This window comes from Archocentrus centrarchus, chromosome 5 (assembly GCF_007364275.1).
Source record: "Archocentrus centrarchus isolate MPI-CPG fArcCen1 chromosome 5, fArcCen1, whole genome shotgun sequence".
NCBI classification, from domain to species: Eukaryota; Metazoa; Chordata; class Actinopteri; order Cichliformes; family Cichlidae; genus Archocentrus; species Archocentrus centrarchus.
In genome coordinates, this window is record NC_044350.1 from 36,098,799 (window position 1) to 36,116,490 (window position 17,692).

The following is a 17,692-nucleotide window of genomic DNA, read 5'->3' on the forward strand; positions in this document are numbered from 1 at the left end:
CCCCCACCTGAGCTGTGGATCTCTGCATTTGGTCCAGAGTCACCATGGGCCTCTTGGCTGCATCTCTGATCAGTGCTCTCCTTGTTGGGCCTGTAAGTTTAGGTGGATGGCCTTGTCTTGGTAGGTTTACAGTTGTGCCGTACTCTTTCCATTTCCGGATAATGGATTGAACAGTGCTCCGTGAGATGTTCAAAGCTTGGGAAATCTTTTTATAGCCTAAGCCTGCTTTAAACTTCTCCACAATCTTATTCCTGACCTGTCTGCTGTGTTCTTTGGACTTCATGATGCTGTTTACTCCTCAATATTCTCTTAACCAACCTCTGAGGCCGTCACGGAGCAGCTGTATTTGTACTGAGGTTAGATTACACACAGGTGGACTCTTTTTAGTCATTAGCAGTCATCAGGCAACTTCTGAATGCAATTGGTTGCACTCAGAGAAAAGGGGGCTCAATACTTTTGCACACCGCACTTTTCTTTTTTTTATTTGTAAAAAATGTTTTGAATCATGTATAATTTTCGTTCCACTTCACAATTGTATACCACTTTGTGTTGGTCTTTCACATTAAATTCCAGTGAAACATATTCATGTTTGTGGTTGTATTGTGACAAAATATGGAAAAGTTCAAGGGGCATGAATACTTTTGCAAGCCACTGTATATATCTCACATCTCAACGTAAAGTTTTCTATTTCACTAAATGGTGTTGTGATGCAAAGTGCGTACTTGTCATCTTGCTTATAATCACTGTCTGTGTTTACCTCTGTGCTGCACACAGATGCTGCAGTAGTTTTGTTTGGACTATAAAATATGTTCGCAGCACAAGAAAGGGGAGCGTGTTCTCCCACGTTTGTGCCCTTCGGCTTTCGTGTCCAGACGAGCACCCGCCTACACTCATACATAAAGGATCAGTTCACAAACCGCGGTGGAAACGCAGGTTCGTTCTTAAGCATTTCGCCGGGTCATTGAAACCAACACCAGCACTCTCACAAGCACCAGCACCTCGGCGGTGGAAACGTAGTATCAGGGCCTCACTGCAGTCCTCAGACCACAGCCTTATTATCTTCTTGGTGGGGTGGGAGGGGGGGTTCCTCTTCACAATGGGGGTGTAGGTAGGGTGAAGAATGACCAGATTGTGGTCTGAGTGGCCAAGCAGGGGGAGGGTTGATGAGCTGTAAGCCGTGGTGAGGGCGTTGATGTCCTCACCGTGAGGCCTGCAGAGTTCCTGCCAGTCTGTACATTCAAAACAGTCTTGCAGGACCTCACTGCAGTCCTCAGACCACAGCCTTATCACCTTCTTGGTGGGGGGTTTCTTCTTCACAGTGGGGGTGTAGCTGGGGTGAAGAATGACCAGATTGTGGTCTGAGTGGCCAAGCGGGGGTAGAGGTGATGAGCTGTAAGCCTCCTTTGTGTTGGCAAACAGCAGGTCTAGAGTTTTATTGTCCCTTGTGTGACAGTCAACATACTGGGTGAAGTTAGGGAGAGTGGAAGAAGGTGAGGCATGGTTGAAATCCCCAGAGATAATAATCAAGGACTGCAGATGTGCCGTCTGTAACTGAGAGACAGTGGTGTGAATGTCCTCACAGGATGCCATAGCATTGGCTGAGGCTGAGATGCAAACAATTAACACAATAACGTAAAAGCTCCCAGGCCAGGTGGTATGGCTGTATTCTAACTGCTAATAGTTCAATGTCTTTGGTACAGCGCTGCTCCTTAACAGTGATATGTCCTGGGTTCCACCATCTCTCATTAATGTACATCGCCAGTCCCCCACCTCTCCTCTTACCACTCTCCCTCATGCTCTGGTCCGCTATCACCAGTTGAAAGCCATCCAAGGTTACGACGGAGTCCGGTGTGTGGCCCGTGAGCCAGTTCTCCGTGAACGGCAGGAGGCTGCTCTGCTACTCCCACTCTAGTTAGCACCGTCAGCTCTTCCATGTTGTTGGGTATACGAATACGAATACCTTTATTAGTCCCACAATGGGGAAATTACAGTTAACAGAACACCCATCCAAGAAATACAAACATAGAGACAAACACAAACAGGGGGGACAGGTGTCTGAGGTCATGCAGCCGTTTTACCGCCGCTACCTTTAGCAGGAAAACAGAAAGAGATACACTGGGATAGGTAGGTTAAAAAAAAATCATCTCATACTGTGTTCATTATGAACAGCTTACGAGGTTCCAAAAAAACACCTCAGCAAAGCAGCAGCACATTTAAAGCCTGGAGAGCACTAGGGTGGGTAGGAGAGGGGCTGCCAGCAGAGACGAGCAGGATACTGTGATGGCCATTGAAGGAATTTATAATAATACCAAGAGTGTGTGAGTTGTCTGCTGTTTAAGCCTTTAAGTTTCTGCGTGTTTGTTTCATCGAACAGGAATGACAAACACAACGGATTAAGGAGTCCAAATATTAAATTTAATAAAGCCATTTCCAAACAGTTTACAGATTAATCCGGGTCAGAACTGCATACCATACTCATGTGAGATGGCATGAAGTACTGGCACTTTCAAATTCAAGTTACAGTTGTCATATAGTCGCAGCATATCAGTCTTGATTACATCATTTACAAAACAGAATGTGGAAAACAGATAATTTCAACAACAGGGTGACCTCGAAGTCTCCATTTCTATCATTGTTTAGTCTTCATCAGTGTACAGTCAGAACACAAAGTTCATGATGACACAGAACATTATAAGCTTCTGTATTTTTAATCAGTTAAGTTATTTTCCAGACAAATTTCTCAGGGAAGTAAATGTAAGTAAATGTATGTAGCATATATCATATTCCAACACCACACAGCTTCCAGACCAGCAGTTCATGATAATATTCATGATAAGATGGTACAGTCAGCCTTGGTTGCCAGGATACCAGTTCATACAGGTCACAACACGGGGCGGGGGTGAAGAGCATCTGTTTACAAACATCTCCAAGAGGTGATTTAGACAGACAGCATCCAAGGCCGTCTGGAAGCCAAATTCCAAATAGTGCAATTGTTTTGGTTCAGGCCGTCATAACTATTTGCTGACAGACCTTACAGTTTTCTGGTGACCTCTCAGAAGTCCAATAATCCGAATTTGGTTCTACTCCGCCTTGCAGAACAGACACTCCAACACTCCTCCAGATGTAATCCATTTCGATTCAGCTCTACTGAGTCTGATTGAGTTCGTACTGTTTCTGCATCCCTCATAGGCAGCCTTACTAGGGCCTGAACAGCTGCCCGGATACCAGGTATCCCCAGGTCCAATTTGGGAAAAGAAATCCTGGTATCAATATATATGCCACGTCCACACAGTGCAGCCAGGAACGTTATCTTCCATCCCCACAGGAATCCATAACATAGCCAGCCGGGTGTGTAGTCGGACCAGAGGAAAGAGGGTTCCCCTTCTCCCAATCTCCTCGTGATGAGAATTTGGCCATCAGTAGTGTTGAGAGACCAGCTGACCAGATCCATAATTTAATTTCCAGTTCGGGGATGTGTGAAGAGATGCTCTAAGCAGCGAAGCAGCAAAAAGCAGGGGTAGATAGGGAAGGCTGGGGAGAAGAGGAAAATGCGTCCATCTCCACCGAGAGCAGGAAAGAAAAAGGGTAAAGATCTTACATTACCCATGACAATAGATGGAATGCTCGGTTTGTACCGTCTCCTCTTCTCCCAGTACTTCGCTCCAACTCTGCATCCCCTCTTCCAATGCCGTAATTCCTTTGGAATCTCAGGTCGCTCCCCTGGGAAAACCCTTCTGTTGCACAGGGCTAACAGCTGATCCTGGCTGTAAACAATGGAGTGGCTCACAGGTTCTTCAAATGAAGTAGTGAAAAGTCCCAAAAAGAGTAGAAGGAATACTCTAATGAAACTTTGCAGGTCCATGGCAGGTTTGATATCCACTATAAACATGACGCAGAGAGTCAGAAAGAAAAAATTAAAACATAAGAAAAACACACAAGAGAAGGAAATAAACTGGGAGCTCTGGTAACAGACTGCCTACCATGGCGCCATCTTGGAAGAAAAAAAAAAATCCCGCTAACATCATGCTTACATCACGTTTGCGTCACACTAGCATCACGTTTACGTTTTGCTAATATCATGTTTACATCACAATAACATTCAATTGGATTCAGTTCAGTGTTATTTATATTGTACCAAATCACAACAGACACCTCAAGGCGCTTTGTATTGTAGGTAAAGACCCTACAATAATACAGAGAAAACCCAACAGTCAAAACGACCCCCTATGAACAGCACTTGGTGACAGTGGGAAGGAAAAACTCCCTTTTAACAGGAAGAAACCTCCAGCAGAACCAGGCTCAGGGAGGGGCAGTCATCTGCTGCGACCGGTTGGGCTGAGGGGAGAGAGACAGGACAAAAAACACACTGGGAAAGAGAGCCAGAGATTAGTAATAACTAATGATTAAATGCAGAGTGGGGTATTCAATTCAATTCAATTCAGTTCAATTCAATTCAATTCAATTCAATTCAGTTCAATTCAATTCAATTTTATTTATATAGCGCCAAATTACAACAAACAGTCGCCTCAAGGCACTTTGTATTGTGGATAAAGTCCCTACAATAATACAGAGAAAATAAACAGAGTATAAAAAGAGTAAAAGAGGTGAATGAAAATAAACACTCAGTGGATCATGGGAACCTCCCAGTAGCCTAGGCCTATAGCAGCATAACTGAGGGAGAGTTCAGGATCACCTGATCCATCCTTAACTATCTGGTTGTTAGGTGATGATGTAGAATTCCATTTCCGGGTCCAAACTGTCACGTAATCAATATGCTGCAATGCTGTGTCCCTGGTTGTTTTAACCGATCCAACTGGAAAAAAACACACTCAGCTGTCATTTTACGGATGAGAAAGGGAAGCGGAAATGGCTGCAGTTCATAAGGTATGTTACAATCATCTTTAATAGTGAACAGTCATTGGTTATGCCATTGCTGTTTATTTAGGGGCATTTGGACCCGGAAATGATGTTGGACTTAAAGACCGGATAAGCTTGATCAAAAAAGTAAAGTTTTAAGCCTAATCTTAAAAATAGAGAGGGTGTCTCTCCTGAACCCAATCTGGGAGCTGGTTCCACAGAAGAGGGGCCTGAAAGCTGAAGGCTCTGCCTCCCATTCTACTCTTAAGTATCCTAGGAACCAAAAGTAAGCCAGCAGTCTGAGAGCATGTTATTAGCATGACATTAGCAACATCATGCTTACATCATGCTAACAGCACGCTGATATCACATTCACGTCACACTAGCATCACGCTTACATCACACTAGCATTACGCTAACACCAGCTAGCACCATGCTAACATCACTCAAACATCATGTATGGTTAGATTTCAGGACAAACTCTGTGAGATGTTTTACTGACTCTCAATGTGTTTTTCTCTTTTCTTGTACTGATATTTTCTGTGTCAACCTCTCAGATGTGTGTGTGTATGTGTGTGTGTACATGCGTGCATATTTTTATCTCATTACTTATTTTGGGTGTCTCTCTCCACATCAACCACTTTCTGGGTTTGACTCAGTCTGGCATTGTCCTCTTCCCCAAAATGAAAGTTTAAGAGTCGCTGTTTTGACAGCACGCCTGAGCTCGGGTCAGGACCGGATGTCCAGTTCTAACATCCTTATCTTAAAAACAGCAGCTGAGCTGATAATTGTCCAGAGCTGTTTGAAGAGGAGAGTAAATAAACTGAAGTTTGTGATGGTTTTTGCATCCTGTGGGTGGAATCTCATCTTGTATGCTTACAAATCATAGAACTCCAGATCGAGCCTGAAAATGTTTCTTTATTCTGTGTGCTGGACAGAATAAGGCTGGATAAATGTTTCTGAAAGACTGAACTCATCCTGAAAGCTGCTCTGATTATTAACAGTGTGTTGTTGTGGTGGAACAGGAAGTGGTGACCATCGTGGTGTTCGGCGTGGAGTACATGGTCAGGATCTGGGCTGCGGGTTGTTGCTGTCGGTACAGAGGATGGAGAGGTCGACTGAAATTCGCTAGGAAGCCGTTCTGTGTCATTGGTGAGTCTGATAAAATATTCAGAGCTGAGAATATTCATCCGTTCTCTCAGTGTGATGTCTATTTCATCATCTTCAGAAACATCTCTGAGAAGCTTGTTAAAGATATTTCTGTTTCCTTCAGTTTGTTATGGAGGTTTTTTTTTTTTTTAGTGTATGCAGAAGATTGGAAAATTAAATTAAATTAAATCACACCAGCACGGTGGCGCAGTGGTTAGCACTGCTGCCTCACAGATAGAATACCATCTGGAAGGCCTGGGTTCGATTCCACCTTGGCCCAGGCCTCTCCCTCTCTCTTTGCATGTTCTCCCCGTGCTTGCGTGGGTTTCCTCCGGGTACTCCGGTTTCCTCCCACATTCCAAAGACATGCACTTACTGGGGTTAGGTTAATTGGCTAATCTAAATTGCCCATAGGTGTGAATGTGAGTGTGAAAGGTTGTTCGTCTTTCTGTGTTGGCCCTGTGACAGGCTGGCGACCTGTTCAGGGTGTACCCTGCCTCTCGCCCTATGACAGCTGGGATAGGCTCCAGCCCCCCCGCGACCCTGAACAGGATAAGCGGAAGCGAATGGATGGATGGATGGATAAATCACACCAAAACCAATCCCTCGGTCTGAAACTACCAGAAATGCAGTGCAGCCGTCGCCTCTCATCAACAGAGTTTGGCTGAACTTGTTGAGAAGAATCTGTTTTCCTTTGAATGGACTTTCAAAGTTACACAAAGAGAAGAAAGAGTGGTTTAAATGATTATTTATTCTCAGCAGTACAATCCAAAACATTTACTGCACTTCCTTCCTCTCAGCACTGACATAGTGTTCAGGGTGGAGGTGGATTTCTAGCTATAGTCAACTGTACAACTTAACTGAATCCCAGCTGACCAGTCAGAGCAGATACCTTTTAGATTACAGTCCTTACAGAGTAAGCTGAGGGTTTCAGACAGATGTGCTGCATTAACTCACTCTATGAGAAGCATCAACATTAAAACTTGTAAATCTGTTCTGCTATTAAAATAAACTCTGGACCTGGAAATAAGCAGAATATATTGCTGTTTTCCTTCAGTCTCACAGTGACCGAGTTTCCTGTACTGAGCATAGAGTTCAGCTGCAGTTAAAACTGAACAGGATGAAATTTAGTTTGGATGGAAACCTCCGACTGTGCCGTTCTGTGAAAAACTAAACCCTGCCTTAGGGCTTCCAGAGGAATTAAGTAACAGCCAGGTGCTGTTAATCATCAGCAAGTGTGAGCACCTCTATAAAAGCAGAAGCTGTGGCAGTTTGCTGGTTTAAAGCATTCAGGTATGTGTTAACACCGTGCGAAGTAGGAAAGACCTCAGCAATGATCTTAAAGAAGCAACAGTTGCTATTCATCAGTCTCAGAAAGGTTTAAGGCCATTTTCAAATTATTTGAAGTTCATTTTTCTGTAGTGAGAAAGCTTGTTCACAGGTGTAAAACATTCAAGACAGCTCCCAGTCTCTGTCCCAGCAAATTCACTCCGAGCTCAGACCGTGCCACGCTCAGAGAAACTGCAACAAAAACAAGAACTCCATCTCAGACTCTACAGGCCTCATGTAGTATGTTAAAGGTTAAAGTTCATTACAGCACAATTAGAATTAAATCCGCAAGCGGTGATGATTGGGCCCTCGCACCCGGCACACGTCGACCCTTGGCGCATTCGACCCGTGGGGCGCTCAGAGGTTGTTGCGCACGGGAGAATAGCGGGCTCACCCAGATGCTGTCAGCCCGGCAGGCAAATTCAGAGGGTTGCCATGGCAACACCATTCAAGATTCTATGAAACCTTGAATAACTTTTGATGGGCTACTTGTGTAGATAATCTGGAGCCATTTTTGTGTCACTGGATGGAATGCTGTAGGAGAAGATGATTCAAATAGCAGGCCTGAAAACAGCGAAAAATGCTGCAAAAATGACACATTAATTTGAAGATGCCTGGCTTCCTGTTGGGTTTCAGGTATGGGTCCAAGAGACTTTTTGTACATCTTAGGATGTTACTTGAGCCTGTAAAATTTCAGATACACAGAGCAAGCACAGCCCTGGGGCTGATGTTTTGAAACAGTCTGGGGCTTGTCATTTAAAAAGTCCAAATTCAGAGGGTTGCCATGGCAACACAGTTTGAGCTATTATAAAACCTTACATTTACATAACTTTTGATGGGCTACTTGTGTAGATGATCTGGAGCCATTTGGTCTCACTGGGTGAAATGCCCTAGGAGGAGGTGATTCAAATAGCAGGCCTGAAAATGGCAAAAAATTGACACCTTCAATTGAAGATGGCCGACTTCCTGTAGTTTTAGGTATGGGTCCAAGAGACTTTTTTGTACGTCTTAGGATGTTACATGAGTCTGCACAATTTCACATATGTAGATAAAATGTAGCTCCGGGGCTACTCAGAAAACATGGTATTTTATGATATTTCCAGGTCCCACTAGGTGGTGCTCTAACATTTATGGACTTTATGCATGTCAATGTGTTCAGGGCAGGAGGCTTATCAAACTGATCAGGATTATGTCAGGAATGTTGAACCACATTTTCATGCATTTTAGAGAAACTAATTCTGTGGAAGGTCATACAAATTTTAATTTGCTTCTGTAGGGGGCGCTATTGCATATACAGCCTTGAATCTGTAGTTATGGGTTAAGCCTGGGTCTGTACATGAGTGATTACATTTTTAGGCTGATCGTGAAAAGCATGTGCGAACAAGTGCCCAAACAGTTTTGGTGGCGAGGGAGAAAAATGAAGGGCAACGTCAACGACTGTTGTGACAAGGCCATTTAATACTTTGTAAAACCTTGCACAATCTTTGATGGACTACTTGTGTAGATGATCTGGAGCCAATTTGGTCTCACTGGGTGAAATGCCCTAGGAGGAGTTGGTTCAAATAGCAGGCCTAAAAATGGCAAAAAATGACACCTTCAATTGAAGATGGCTGACTTCCTGTAGGGTTTCAGGTATGGGTCCAAGAGACTTTCTTGTATGTCTTAGGATGTTACATGAGTCTGCAAAATTTCAGAGCTGTAGGGCCACGCCCCATTGGCAAAAACCATTTTTAAAATGTAGATTCCCCTTGGTGTGTAGATTAAACACACCAAATATGAAGTTGATAACATCCAAAACCTTTGAGTTATTAGAGAAAGTCTGAAGGGTGCAAATCGCCAAATTTGCATGTTTAATTAAAAATGGCGGACTTCCTGTTGGGTTTAGAGCATGGCTCCAAGAGGATTTTTTGTGCGTCTGGATATGATACATATATGTATGAAGCAGTGTTAATTTCGTTGATGAAATATTTTTGTCATAGTTTTCGTCATAGTTTTCTTTTTTTCATGACGATAACTAGACGATAACTAAATTAAAACGACCTAAAATGATAAAAACAATAAGGAAATTAATTGACACTTTCATCAACAAATGAAAACGAGACAAAAATGCTTGACGGGGACAAAATCCAGTCAGAAGTTATTTAATTTTGTGAAAGAGCGGGACAAGTTAGGTAAACATCCAATCAGAATATGTCTGTGTAGATTCTCAGTTATCCAGGTCATAGTAGTCTCTGGAGCTGGAAAAAACCAACTTTCCCCCGCTTACAGTGCTGTCCTGAGCTCCCTTCCCAGACGTCTCAACCCCCATTCACACCTTTGTTCCAGTGACCTCAATAGGCCACAGGAAACAATGGAGCGGAGTCCTAAGTTGGTTTCAACTGAAACCACTGATTAAATATGACCCATGCTCCCTTCACACCTGGGCACATGTGTTCAAGCACATGATCAATAGAGGGTCATAACCACCTCCAGGGGACTACGCCCACAGGGGTTTAAATACCTGGGTCTCTCCACCATTTGGTTGAGAACTGAAGAAGCCTTTCGGATGAGAGGTGAAACGTCTTCAAGAAACAAAAAGAAGTCCAGTCGCCTTTTTCAAGCTCCAGAGATCCAATCAGAACTAATTAAATTTTGTGACAGGGCGGGACAAGTTAGGAAAACATCCAATCAAATGCACAGTTGCACAAATTTGCTCTAAACCCAGGAAGGACAAACTAGCCTGTGATTGGTTGTTATTTCCGATAGAACTAAGTTATATAACCAATGTCAGCAGGGAGAAAGAGAAGAGCAGATGTATGGACACATTTGTCCTTTAATGTTGCGACAAACAAAACTATTCAATTCAATTCAATTCAATTCAATTCAATTCAATTCAATTTTATTTATATAGCGCCAAATCACAACAAACTGTCGCCTCAAGGCACTTTGTATTGTGGGTAAAGACCCTACAATAATACAGAGAAAACCCAACAGTCAAAACGACCCCCTATGAGCAAGCACTTGGCGACAGTGGAAAGGAAAAAGTCCCTTTTAACAGGAAGAAACCTCCAGCAGAACCAGGCTCAGGGAGGGGCAGTCATCTGCCGCGACCAGTTGGGCTGAGGGAAGAGAAAGACATGCTGTGGAAGAGAGCCAGAGATTAATATCAATTAATGATTAAATGCAGAGTGGAGTATAAACAAAGTAAATAAGGTGAATGGGAAACAGTGCATTATGTGAACCCCCCAGCAGACTAGGCCTATAGCAGCATAACTAAGGGATGGTTCAGGGTCACCTGATCCAGCCCTAACTATAAGCTTTATCATAAAGGAAAGTTTTAAGCCTAATCTTAAAAATAGAGAGGGTGTCTGTCTCCCGAATCCAAGCTGGAAGCTGGTTCCACAGAAGAGGCGCCTGAAAGCTGAAGGCTCTGCCTCCCATTCTACTCTTAAGTATCCTAGGAACCACAAGTAAGCCAGCAGTCTGAGAGAGAAGTGCTCTGTTGGGGTGATATGGTACTATGAGGTCTTTGAGATAAGATGGTGCCTGATTATTCAAGACCTTGTATGTGAGGAGAAGAATTTTAAATTCTATTCTAGATTTAACAGGGAGCCAATGAAGAGAAGCCAATATGGGAGAAATCTGCTCTCTCTTTCTAGTCCCTGTCAGTACTCTAGCTGCAGCATTTTGGATCAGCTGAAGGCTTTTCAGGGAGCTTTTAGGATAGCCTGATAATAATGAATTACAATAGTCCAGCCTAGAAGTAATAAATGCATGAATGAGCTTTTCAGCATCACTCTGAGAAAGGATGTTTCTAATTTTAGAAATATTGCGCAAATGCAAAAAAGCGGTCCTACATATTTGTTTAATATGTGCATTGAAGGACATATCCTGGTCAAAAATGACTCCAAGATTTCTCACAGTGTTACTGGAGGCCAAAGTAATGCCATCCAGAGTAAGTATCTGGTTAGACACCATGTTTCTAAGATTTGTGGGGCCGAGAACAAGAATTTCAGTTTTATCTGAATTTAGAAGCAGGAAATTAGAGGTCATCCAGGCCTTAATGTCTTTAAGACATTCCTGCAGTTTAATTAATTGATGTGTGTCATCTGGCTTCATTGATAGGTAAAGCTGAGTATCATCTGCATAACAATGAAAATTGATGCAGTGCTTTCTAATAATACTGCCTAAGGGAAGCATGTATAATGTAAATAAAATTGGTCCTAGCACAGAACCCTGTGGAACTCCATAATTAACCTTACTGTCTGAAGAAGACTCCCCATTTACATGAACAAATTGGAGTCTATGAGATAAATATGATTCAAACCACTGCAGTGCAGTACCTTTAATACCTATAGCAAGCTCTAATCTCTGTAATAAAATGTTGTGGTCAACAGTATCAAAAGCTGCACTGAGGTCCAACAGGACAAGAACAGAGATGAGTCCACTGTCAGAGGCTGTAAGAAGATCATTGGTAACCTTCACTAATGCTGTTTCTGTACTGTGATGAATTCTGAAACCTGACTGAAACTCTTCAAATAAACCGTTCCTCTGCAGATGATCAGTTAGCTGTTTTACAACTACTCTTTCAAGGATCTTTGAGAGAAAAGGAAGGTTGGAAATTGGCCTATAATTAGCTAAGACAGCTGGGTCAAGTGATGGCTTTTTAAGGTTTAATCACAGCCACCTTGAAGGTCTGTGGTACATACTAGGTACAACTAATAAAGACTGATTGATCATTTTTAAGATTGAAGCATCAATAATTGGAAAGACTTCTTTGAACAGTCTAGTAGGAATGGGATCTAACAAACATGTTGCTGGTTTGGAGGAAGTAACTATTGAAGTTAACTCTGAAAGATCAACTGGAGCAAAAGAGTCAAAACAAATACCAGCAGTGCTGAAAGCAGCCGAACATGAAGAATAATCTTTGAGATGGTTATGAATAATTTTTTCTCGAATGTCTAAAATTTTATTTGTAAAGAAATCCATGAAGTCACTACTAGTTAACGTGAAAGGAATACTCGGCTCTACAGAGCTCTGACTCTTTGTCAGCCTGGCTACAGTGCTGAAAACAAACCTGGGGTTGTTCTTATTCTCTTCAATTAATGATGAATAGTAAGATGTCCTAGCTTTACGGAGGGCTTTTTTATAGAGCAACAAACTCTTTTTCCAGGCTAAATGAGCATCTTCTAATTTAGTGAGACGCCATTCCCTCTCCAGCTTTTGGGTTATCTGCTTTAAGCTGTGCGTTTGTGAATTATACCACGGAGTCAGGCACTTCTGATTTGAAGCTTTCCTTTTCAGAGGAGCCACAGTATCCAAAGTTATACGCAGTGAGGATGTAAAACTATTGACGAGATAATCGACCTCACTGGGAGCAGAGTTTAGGTAGCTGCTCTGTACTGTGTTGGCACTGAAGAGCATAACAATGAAGGAATGAGATCCTTAAACTTAGTTACAGCACTTTCAGAAAGACTTCTACTGTAATAAAACTTATTCCCCACTGCTGTGTAATCCATTAAAGTAAATGTAAATGTTACTAAGAAATGATCAGACAGGAGGGGGCTTTCAGGGAATACTGTTAAGTCTTCAGTTTCTATGCCATATGTCAGGACAAGATCCAGAGTATGATTAAAGTGGTGGGTGGGCTCCTTTACATTTTGAGAGAAGCCAATTGAATCTAACAATAGATTAAATGCAGTGTTGAGGCTGTCATTCTCAGCATCTACATGGATGTTAAAATCACCCACTATAATTATTTTATCTGAACTGAGCACTAAATCAGATAAAAAGTCTGAGAAATCAGACAGAAACTCTGAGTAAGGACCAGGTGGACGATAGATAATAACAAATAAATAATGTGTAAACCATGTGGGGCGACTATCTCGGGTAAAAACACGACAAATCTTAAACGACATCTGCAAACCAGTCACCCAGATCTCCATGCAAAGGCAAGCATTTTAATGTCAGTGTTTTTCCCAGTTTAGTGTTTGTGTTTAGAGAAAATCTCCACACCGTGGTGGATTAGCCTTTCCTAATCTTAGTCCTGAACACTGCCCTGTAACTTTCAGAGCGTGTCCTGCTGTAAAATGCTCGTATTATCTCATTAAGGTGGTGTTAATGATAAGGTTAATGAAGCAGGTGAAACCCTTATGTTAATATTATTAATAATATTCCATAACTTTTAATAAATGTTTAATTTTAAGTGTGTATAATGACTAATTCAACTGAAGAACTGAAGAAAAAGCATTTACATTTTACACCTCTTATATTTTAGTCGACTAAATCGACTGTAGATGTAGTCGACTATATTCTTACCATAATTTCGTCGACTAAAACTAGACTAAAACTAAATAGAATAGAATAGAATAGAATGCCTTTATTGTCATTATACAGGATGTACAATGAGATTGGAGGGCCACTCCTGTTCAGTGCCATGTAACAGAAAATCAAACTCTCTAAAATAAAAATATTATAAAAATATTATAAAAACTATTCAGATGACTAAATTATGACTAAAACTAAATTACATTTTCGTCAAACGACTATGACTAAAACTGTTATGTTTACCTAATGTGTGGAGGCGTTAGGACGGACGAGACGGTGTTAGGTTATAGTGGAACTCCCTCTTGTTTATTCATTCCTGCTCTGTATCAATACACAGGACAATACCACTGCAGGCAACTCAATACTGCCCTCTACAGGCCAGGAGTGTATAACATACATCACAAAAACTAAATCAAAATTTGCTGTCAAAATTAACACTGGTATGAAGTTGCATAAATGTATGTGAAACACAGCAGTGGGGCTCGACTTTAGGCTGGCCCTTGCCCGAAACCATTAAAATTTCACCAGGTGTGATGCACGTGCAAAGTTTCATGAGTTTTTGAGCATGTTAAAGCCCCCCAAAAGGCAATTCATTTGCCTAAATAAAAATAATAAACGGAGCAATTACAATAGGGCCTTCACACATTTCGTGCTCAGGCCCTAACAAGACTGAACAGATATGGCTGATTGGAAGGGCTGCAGGAGAAAGCCTCTTCTCTCTAAAAGAACATGGCAGCACAGCTTAGGTTTGCAAAGCTGCATCTGAACAAACCACAAGACTTCTAGAATAACAAGATGAGACCAAAGTGGAGATGTTTGTCCATGATGCATAGCAGCATGTTTGGAGGAAACCAAACTTGGCACATCAGCACAAACACCTCAGAGCAGTTGTCAGCACAGTGGAGGAGGGCTGAGGATTTGGGCTCCTTGCAGTCACTGAGTGGACCATGAAATCCTCGTATTCTAGAGACATAGGTGAGGCCGTCTGTGCCACAGCTGAAGCTAGGACCAAACTGGGTCATCAACAGGCCAATGATCCCAAGCACAGCAGCAAATCTCCAACAGAACAGCTGAAAAAGAAAAGAATGAAGGTGCTGCAAAGGCCCAGTCAGAGTCCAGACCTCAGCCTGACTGAACACTGTGCTGGGACCTTCGAATAGCTGCGCATGGACGAATGCTTCAAACCTCACCTCGGTCAACCGGCCCCGGTGGAGGGTTAGCCACTGTCACCTTTAACTGTCATCAGCTAGCAGCTGACGGCTACTCCAGCTTCGAACTGGTGCTGTGCACTTTGGTTCACCGACCTTTAAAATATAACAAGGATTTTATCCAAGACTTTTCTGAATTTCTGGCAGAAACTATGCTGAAATATGACAGTGTTTTAATCCTTGGTGATTTTAATATTCATGTTTGCTACCCGAATACGTCACTGACGAATGATTTTTTAAATCTTCTTGACTCTTTTAATCTCATTCAGTCAGTTAAAGGCTCAACTTATGAACATGGACATACTCTGGACCTTGTGTTGTCTCTTGGCCTGCCTCTTTATAACATGGAAATCTGTGAAACAAATCTCTCTGATCACATATAATATTACATGTAATATTTGAGATTTCACTTTCAGGTCAACCTGCTAAATTTGGTGTACCCTTACACCAGGGGTATCCAAACTACGGCCCGCGGGCCAACTGCGGCCCGCCGTCCATTTTTAATTGGCCCGCAGCAAATTAAAATAAGTATAATACAATATGGCCCAAGCGTCAAATTTCTGCTTGACTGCACTGCACTTTTTTAACACTAGGTGGAGCTACTATCTTGAACAAGGCAGTTTCTCAACAAAACAAGATAAGTGAAGAAAAATGTCAGGGCAGACAAAAAATGGTGTCTATGAAGAAACGTAAGGTAGCGCGTGAATGCAGAAGATTTCAGACACGGTGGGCAAATGAATACTTTTTTATAGAAGTGAAAGGGAAGTGTGTCTGCTTGATTTGTACTGAGACTGTGGCAGTGATGAAAGAGTATAATTTACGAAGACACTATGAAACCAAACATCAGACGTATGCATCCTACACTGGTGCCGAACGAGAACATAAAGTTAAGCAAATGGCAGCCAGCCTGTTAGCTCAGCAACAGTATTTTTTTCGTGCTAATAAGGCACAAGAAAATGCCACAGTGGCTAGCTACGAGATAGCTCAACTCATTGCACAACACGGGAAACCTTTCTCAGATGGAGACTTCATAAAACAGTGCCTCACTAAAGTTGCAGGAATAATGTGCCCGGAAAAACTGCAGGAATTCAGCAGCGTGAGCATGTCCAGAAACACAGTTGTGCGGCGAATAGAAGACTTGTCTGCTGACTTAAAACATCAAATGTCAGATAAAGCTTGCGCTTTTGATTTTTACTCGATAGCATGTGATGAGAGCACAGATGCCACAGACACCGCACAACTGTTAATTTTTTTGCGGGGAGTTGATGATAATTTTTGCATCACGGAGGAGCTGCTTGATCTTAGAAGTCTAAAGGGCACAACGACGGGTAAGGACATTTTTGAAGCGGTATCAGATGCAGTTGACAACATGGGACTTAAATGGGACAAGTTGTGTGGAGTTACAACGGATGGAGCCCCAGCTATGACCGGAGAGAGCAAAGGAATGGCCTCTATGGTGTGTGCCAAGGTTAAAGAGAGTGGAGGTGAGGCTGTGAAAATGCATTGTATCATTCACCAAGAAGCCCTCTGCTCCAAGACAGTCCAGCTCGGCGATGTGATGAACACTGTTGTGAAAACGGTAAACATAATTCGAGCACGAGGGCTGTACCACAGAGAATTTCAAGCGTTCCTATCAGACATCGATGCTGAATACGGAGACCTGCTGTACCATTGTGATGTGCGCTGGCTAAGTCGCGGCTCCGTGCTGCAGCGGTTTTATGCCCTGAGGTCGGAAATTGACCAGTTTTTGAAAGAAAAGGACCGCCCGCTTTATAAGCTGAGTGCTCCTTTATGGTTGGCTGACCTAGCATTTTTAGTTGATCTTACCGATGATCTTAACTCACTTAACAAGAGCCTACAAGGCAAAGACCAGCTTGTACCACAACTTTATACGCAGATGAAGGCATTCTGCGTGAAACTCCGTCTCTTTGAGGCACAGTTACGCAACTTTAATTTTGCGCACTTCCCCATGCCGTCCGAAATCAAGAGTGCTTTTCCAAAGGCCAATCTTTCTCTTAAGAAAGGGAAATATTTGTCTGTTATCACATCTCTGATGACAAAATTCAGTCAGCGCTTCCAAGATTTCTCTAATATTGAAAAACAAATCAAACTGTTCTCGACTCCCTTCCTGGTGGATGCAGAGGAAGTGGAAGAGAGTCTGCAATTAGAACTTATTGATATGCAGTGTGATGATTCTCTGAGAAATCAACACCAGCTTTTGTCCCTACCTGACTTCTATCGAAGCGTGGAAAAGGACAAGTTTCCTCTGATGAGACGCCATGCAAAAAGAATGATGAGTCTGTTTGGCTCCACATACATATGTGAGCAAACATTTTCATTATTAACTCTGAACAAAAGCAGACTGAGAACCAAAATGACTGACAGCCATCTCTATGATGTCCTCCGCATCTCAACCACCAAACTTACTCCTGATCTGCCAGCCATCCTTCAGGCCAAAGCACAGCATCACTGCTCCCACTGAGTGCAGCACTGTTCCCATTTTAGGTGAGGTAAAAATACACATTATTATATAATCATGTGTAAATAAGTAATTAATTTATAAATTCAGTCAATTTAAGTTGATAACATTTTGCAACAAACATAAATCTGTTAACAAGCCCACATACATATTTGCATAACAAGCTCACATATAACCTTCCTCTTTCCCCCTTATATTTCCCCATTTTTATACAGGGGTGTAAAGAGGGAATCATGATCCCGAGTAAGAAGCAATGTGAGGCTGCCAACAGTGAAAAGACCTGTAAAGCAGCAGAATAAATGAAAAATTGAAAAATCATTAATAAAAAACTGTGATCCAGGCAATGTCAATGATTATTCACATG

At 42.2% G+C, this 17,692-nt stretch overlaps 1 protein-coding gene across 2 annotated transcripts in view; it reads left to right on the top strand.

The window, feature by feature from the left end:
* The window catches only part of kcnq2b (potassium voltage-gated channel, KQT-like subfamily, member 2b), a 124,883-nt gene that overhangs the window by 12,306 nt on the left and 94,885 nt on the right, over positions 1–17,692 (top strand). For both annotated transcript variants that reach the window (XM_030728743.1, XM_030728744.1), the window contains one exon: positions 5,883–6,009. In XM_030728743.1, the coding sequence (XP_030584603.1) occupies positions 5,883–6,009 (127 nt within the window). The remainder of the gene's footprint in view (positions 1–5,882; positions 6,010–17,692) is intronic.